The sequence below is a fragment of the Cyprinodon variegatus genome, unplaced genomic scaffold (genome assembly GCF_000732505.1).
Source record: "Cyprinodon variegatus isolate N-32 unplaced genomic scaffold, C_variegatus-1.0 Scaffold101, whole genome shotgun sequence".
NCBI classification, from domain to species: domain Eukaryota; kingdom Metazoa; phylum Chordata; class Actinopteri; order Cyprinodontiformes; family Cyprinodontidae; genus Cyprinodon; species Cyprinodon variegatus.
The window spans coordinates 8,074-12,978 of NW_015150554.1; the positions used below are offsets into that span (position 1 = coordinate 8,074).

The window sequence follows — 4,905 nt, forward strand, 5'->3', positions numbered from 1 at the left end:
GGAAATAAATGCTGCTTCTCTATGTTTAGTTCTAGTTCTGGGGTACAGAGCAGCCTGGAACTAGAAGATCTGAGTGTTCTGGGAGGTCGACACACGGACTTAGTAACTACCTTTATGCACCAAGGAATGTTAATCATCTATGTGTCATGAATCCATCATGACACATAGATTTTGGCCATAGTCAATGATTTCTAGCTTTTGTAGCTGAAGCTGTGAGCTAACTCTGGATTTCACCTACTTTGGTCCAAAATGTCCTCAGTTTTGTTTTTATTCATTTGGGGAAAATTATGGCACATATTGATCTGTTCTAAGCATCTAACCAACAGTCCCATGGGTTCATAGTCACCCGGTGACATTGTGGTATGAAGCCGTGTGTCATTTAGCTTGTTACATCATTTAGATTAAGCACTTCTGTTATTTTCCATATAATTTTTTTTTGTAGCACATAGTGTTGGTTGTCATTTATTTGGCTCTTATTTTTCCATGTGATACCATCTACAAAATGTGACTTTCTCACATACAGTTGGTTTACAACACAAACAAAATAAATAAAGCATGAGTTTACCTGGTTGGAAGTCTCTGTGATGCAGACAAAGTCTCCAGCCCTGCTCTCCCTCTAGCACTGGAACCATCTTGCTGTAAACCCAGTCCTCATCATGGGCATTGTAGGAAATAAAGGCATCAAATTTATGAGGGCCTTCCTTCATCCTCTTCCTACTGTCATACAGATAGGCCTTGAATAGGTAGAATGCATAGACTAGGTGCGACTTCAGGAAGTGGTGGATGAAGGATATAAGGAGAGTAAGAACAACCAGAAAAGTGCTGGAAACGAAGTAAAAAAAGCTGCCATTGTTCAAACAGTAGTTAATGTCAAAATCTAGTAAAAAATGTCCTTGCTCGTTGACAGGAAAGGAACATATGTACTGATGCGTGTTTGCCACTTGTGTTTGCTTGTTGCTTTTTGCCCATCTGATAAAACCTGCATTTGAACAATCACAAGTAAACGGGTTTTTGCTCAGGTCCAAGTACGTTAGAGAGGGGAGAGACTGGAAGACAGTCTCATTAATCACAGTAAGCTCATTGTTGCTCAGTTTTAGGAATCTGAGAGCAGAAAGATTGGCCTTTACAAGGAAATCCAAAGATATCAACTTAGAATTGGAAAGATCCAAAGCCTGTAAGTTCTGGATTGGATGAAATAACTCAGGATTCATTTTTGACAGATCCGTTTCGGCAAATGATAGACTCTTGAGTTTTGTATTAAACATAAACATATCAACATATGGAGGGAAAGCATAGATATTCACAGCTGTAAAAGTCTCCAAATTTTCCATTCCATTAAGCATTTCTGTTGGTATGTTGAAGGGAAGGCCGGTATGATCCCCGAAACAAACAGCTGTCAGTCTTTTCATTGACTTGAAAGGAATATTTTCACCCTTATAAATGCTTAAATTGGGAACTGTCAAAGCGTCTTCAGAGGTGAATTCTATTGTAAAGTTTTCTAGCTGCTGTAATCCATGAATGACAGGTTCTTTTTGTAAAAGAGCTTTTTTAGGTTTCGTCTTAGTAAAAAAGTATGTAGCAACATTTAACTGCTTAAGTGACTCCAAACTCTGAAAGTCCTTTGTCCTTAAAGACAATATATGGCTATCTGTCAAATCCAAGAACTCCAATTTTTTTAAAGCAACTTTAAATGTGTCTCCAAATCTCCGGAGCAGATTATTACTCAAATCTAAACGCTTTAAATCTGTGAGATTTTGAACAACACACTTATCAAGTTTGACAATACGGTTTTCGTTTAGGTAAAGCTCTGTAAGATTTGTTGCGTTCATAAAATCTTCGCAGGTTAACTCCAAGATGCGATTGGAATTCAAGTCTAAGATTTTAAGGCAGGCAAGGCTTCGGACATCGTGGGGAACTTTGGAAAGAAGGTTGTGACTCACGTTTAAGGACTGCAGTAGCTCCATTTGTTGTATGGACCCTTTTGGTAATTCAGCTATCCTGTTCTTTGACAGATCCAGTGTTATGAGCTGAGAGCATGTTGAAAGCTCAGTGGTGAAATTGTCAAGATCATTGTCAAACAAATCCAGTCTCTTAACTTTTGTTATTTTGCAGACTTTTGACAGTAGTCCTTTTCTAATATATTCCTCCATTTCAACTAACTGCAAATGATGCAAAGATAAAAGATTTGTGAGGAGTTGTTCAATACATTCATAGGACATTTCTTTGATGATAAGCTGTGAGATATTTTTAACTAAAGCTTTGTCAGGTACTTCACACTTCGCTGGTACTGAGCACCCACATTTGGAAACATCGAACTTCTGGAGGAAGGGAAAGATTGATGTTGTTATGCTGAAAAAATTTAGGCTACAACTAGAAACCTTCAACTCATTTAGGCTTGAAGACAGATTCATCGGTAGGTCCTTGGTCTCAAAAGTAGAAAAATTATTACAATCTAGGCTAAGCCTCCTTATTTGCGGTAGCTGTAGGATGGGTATAATGTCGGTGATTTTGTAAAGCTGATTGTCACTCAAATCTAAGAACTCTAAGCTGATTAGAGACTTTAAAGCAGAGTTTTCAATAAGATTAATTTGGTTTTCAGAAAGGTCAAGTACAGTGAGGTTGAACAGGCCCTTAAACATATTGTTTGTCAGGTTGGTTAGTCTATTACAACGAATGGAGAGAATTTTCAATGAGGTCAAGTCATTAAAAGATCTATCATCCACATGAGAAATGTCATTACTTCTTAGATTCAGGTTTTTCAGATTAGACATCTCACTTAAATCTTCCCTGTTAATTCTTTTAACCTCATTGCATAAGAGATCTAATGAAGTAGCATGTTTAGGGATATCATCAGGAAAAGTCATAAGTTTCCTGTATGCACAATCCACCAAAACATCAGCGGATGAATTCTCCTGATATATTATGGTGCATTTTTTCAGCGAATATGTGATAGAGGGGTTAACGTATAGAAAGAGCCAAAAAAATCTCCAAAGCAAAAAGAAAGTTCCTTTGACAGTCATGTTTTTTCCAGCTGCAGTTAATGTTCCTCAAAATTGATCATCTGCAAGTGACAGACATACACACAAATTAGTTATTTTTAGCAATCATTTATACAACTATCCAAGAAGATTTTTGTTTCTGAATTCTGCAATTAACTGTACCCTATGGAAGTAACTATTTTAAGTACATAGGTTACCAGAAAAATGTAACTTAGTAGGGTCACATTTTTTTTTTTTTTTTGGACATTTTCAAGGTTGATTTCAGCTTTCCCCTGTCTCTGCAGACTGAAATGGAAATGAAGTGTGTCAGCTTGGCATAAATGGTAGTACACAGAATTTCATTTAAACAATTAGCTTTTTATTGAGATGAAAATAAAGGGATGATGAGGTATTTCAAAATTCAAAGTGTTTTTGCCTGTACTTGTATTTTTCTATATACAATCCAAACCCCTTATATATGAATTCTGCCTTAAAACAAGGAAAATTAATTATTAAACAGGGGGTCTACACATATATTTAAATAGTGCAAATCATGTTATTTATATCATTGAAGTGTAAAAATCTTTGAAGTAATATTTCTGAAGTCATAACCTACTTTCCATACATATTTCAGAAAACATTAGGATGAGATAATTTACATGACTACATTACTTTCAGCAGACAAAAATAATATAAAAATAATTTGCTAATAAATTACTGCATCATTGAGAAGGACTGTAAAATGTTAAAACATGGAGACCCACGTAATGCTGAAATTAAGTTTAAAAACATTTTGGCATTTATTCTTAATTGTTGTAAAGATATAGAAAACTGATTTCAAGGAAAGCATAACAATTGTTGCCTTCAGGAAATGTCATCAGTTCATTTACCCTTCACGCACATAAGCGACTTATCTCACAGTCTCACAATTTGTCAAAACTCAAAAGAAGCTTTTAATGAAAAACAAAATATATATTAGTTAGTATTCCTTTAGTATATCTTTTTCAATCAAGGATATACTAAAAGTAATAAATACATATTTCTGATACTTACAGTTATCAGATCTTCGTTTTTTCCAGTTGACTATGAACGTCCTTCTGAGTTGTTTTCACTTCTCTAAAACTCTAAGAGTGTAACTACAACCCCCTACTAGCTGTTACAGCAGAAGGATGTTCACAGTTTAAAAATACTCAAAGAAAATCATTTGAAAACTGATGGCAGTATAAAAGCAATAGGAACTGTAGTAAAAACATATTGAAAGTCGGCATTGATATAGAATTTGAATTGACGTGGATCCTTTAAATAACACAATATATTTAAATAAATATATTCAATTTCTTTAAATTTAAAGACCGAATAAGTTTTTCTGTCATCATTTAATCAGAAATTATACTTTAACACATGCCATTGAAGCCACCATTTTTGAATGCTAATTTTTCTTATTGTGATGTTCAGTATTTTAGTTATTTTTGGTGACAGACCCCAATAGGGTTATTCTAAATCTGCAACTTTACAATGCCAGAATCAACAAACTAGTCTTCACTCATTTTCTGCTAGAGTGTTTCTCTGTTCCTCTTTGTTGGCACATGCTGGCTCACAATTTGCAATTGCTGTGTTCCCCAGTGCAGTCACCACTTTATTAATTAGTATTAAAAGGTCCAATGAAATCTACTGTATACATTGGATATAATCCAACTGTATGAATGTTGTGTATGTTGTGAATAACCGGATTTATTTGACTGTTGTTTTTAGTGCTGCAACAAACTTGTTGATTATTTTTCTGATTAATCGATTAATAATCGGATAACCATTAAGAAAGGGAAGTTGTTTTCAAATATTTAAAGCTGGATGGAGGAACCTAGAGGTCACTGGAGGTCACTCTGTGCACGCTAAAGAGAAAAGGTAAGAGGATTTTAGTAGATGCATA

The 4,905-nt window shown here is 34.9% G+C and overlaps 1 protein-coding gene across 1 annotated transcript in view; it reads right to left on the bottom strand.

The window, feature by feature from the left end:
• LOC107084468 (toll-like receptor 13) overlaps positions 1-3,054 on the bottom strand; it is a gene marked incomplete at its 3' end in the record, with an annotated part of 10,462 nt that extends 7,408 nt beyond the window's left edge. The window contains exon 1 of the mRNA XM_015374357.1: positions 542-3,054. Within this exon, the coding sequence (XP_015229843.1) occupies positions 542-3,020 (2,479 nt within the window). The remainder of the gene's footprint in view (positions 1-541) is intronic.
• Positions 3,055-4,905: the final 1,851 nt, after the last annotated feature.